At 33.9% G+C, this 1,742-nt stretch overlaps 1 protein-coding gene across 1 annotated transcript; it reads left to right on the top strand.

The window, feature by feature from the left end:
• Positions 1-394: 394 nt before the first annotated feature.
• Positions 395-1,484, top strand: LOC143543736 (uncharacterized). The gene is made up of 2 exons (XM_077035992.1): positions 395-926; positions 1,480-1,484. Exons 1-2 carry the CDS (start codon positions 395-397, stop codon positions 1,482-1,484), a joined length of 537 nt encoding a protein of 178 aa, XP_076892107.1.
• The last annotated feature ends 258 nt before the right edge of the window (positions 1,485-1,742 follow it).

Here is a 1,742-nt window from a genome sequence, read left to right as displayed (position 1 = left end):
AATCCACTTATCCCGAAGCTTTAATACTTCGTAACATCACTAAATATCATATATCTCGTCTATAATTGAACCCTCGATTCATTCGGGTTTCAATAACTATCGATCGATTGATCGCATATTCAATACGGTGAATTATATATTCACGTACTATCAATACAATGAACCATGTATTCTCGTATAATTACCATGGTAACTCATGTACCCGACATTACATATTACGTAACTAACGTCTATCGGTTAGGGTATACCTGGTTTCGTCAGAATCGTTACAACGGTGATTCTAGGTTACACGCTGTCTCAGAGTTACACGCTTGAAGATACACGGTTAATCTAGGTTACACGCTTGTTAAAGGTTTTACGGATAGAAAGGGTTATACGTTTGATTTTTCACAAAATGGAAGATTTAAATGCATTTGTTTCACATACTTCACCGATAATTCAGAACATAAACTTGGAGAATGAAATGGGTAGTAAGTTTGGAACATATGTACAAGCTGTGAACTATGATGCATGGGAAGCTGTTGAAGTTGAGTACATCACACCAAAGAATGAACATGGTATATGTCTTAGGTTGTCACACATTCCTGATGGTGACAAGACTAGTTTCATGCATGACAAAAATATGTTGAATTTATTTCAGCAATCTATCAAATCTGAGATATTTCAACTCCTACAATATAATGGATCTTGTTATTCAATATGGGAGGCTCTTATGAACAAAGATCGTGGTAATGCTGATATGAGAAAGTCTAAAATGAATTTGATTAAAAAGGAGTTTGATATATTTAACATGGTTAAAGGTGAAACGATGCCTCAAATGAGTGAAAGATACTGTCACCTTGTAAATGAGATGAAAATATTAGGTATCAACAAAGAAGATTTTGAGTATATTGATAAGCTGGCTGATACTTTACCTTATGACTGGAGTACTTTTATCATGATTCAACAATCAAATCCAGTAGCTTATGCAAGACTCACTTTGGCTCGATTCATTGAGAAATTGGAGGCACACAAACTTGAGTTGAGAAAGAAACAAAAAATGAAAAATTTGTAGGGTTTTAGCATCTATTTTAGATTATTAGTTGAAACATTTTTACTAATCTAGCAACGGAAGCATGATAATATCAACAACCTATTGTTAATTTTATGAAACATACCAATATGTAACAAGGCTAAAACCCGAAATAGGATCAATCTACAAGAACTAAAGGCTTACAAAATTAATAATAACAATAACTCTTTTACCTCAAAAGAGTAGGATGATATGAAGAGGAAGATGGACTAGCCTCCAAGAGTAGGATGCCTCAAGAGGTGATACCCACGAGCAACACGGATGAGTGTTAGGACAAGAACACTAGAAAACCGAGCACCCAAGCCCTCCTCCCTTGCTTGTTTCGGCCGAGAAGAAAAGGAGAGGGAGAGTAGGAGGTTTTTGCACTTTTTAAATTTTAAAGAAAAAGTGATCCTTTGCATGTGTAGGCTAGTGGGGTTTTTAACCAAAAAAATAACCAAGAGACCTTGATCACATTGGCTTGTTGGGGTGGTGGTGGGTCCCACCCAAACCGGCCACCCATCCCTTCCTTTTTTTTTTTTTTTTTTTTATTCATTCATTTATATATATCACATATATATAAAACTAGCCTACACTATTATAAAACTATTTTATAATCTTTTCTTAATTATTTAACCAATTAAATAATTAAATAAATAAATAAATAATCCAAATTATTTATTTTAATCTT

This window comes from Bidens hawaiensis, unplaced genomic scaffold, assembly GCF_021521415.1.
Source record: "Bidens hawaiensis isolate Kalapana, Puna unplaced genomic scaffold, B.hawaiensis_p1.1 tig00013292_1, whole genome shotgun sequence".
NCBI lineage: Eukaryota > Viridiplantae > Streptophyta > Magnoliopsida > Asterales > Asteraceae > Bidens > Bidens hawaiensis.
The sequence above is the reverse complement of the archived record's forward strand: the minus strand, read 5'-3'. Positions and strand labels throughout refer to the sequence as shown.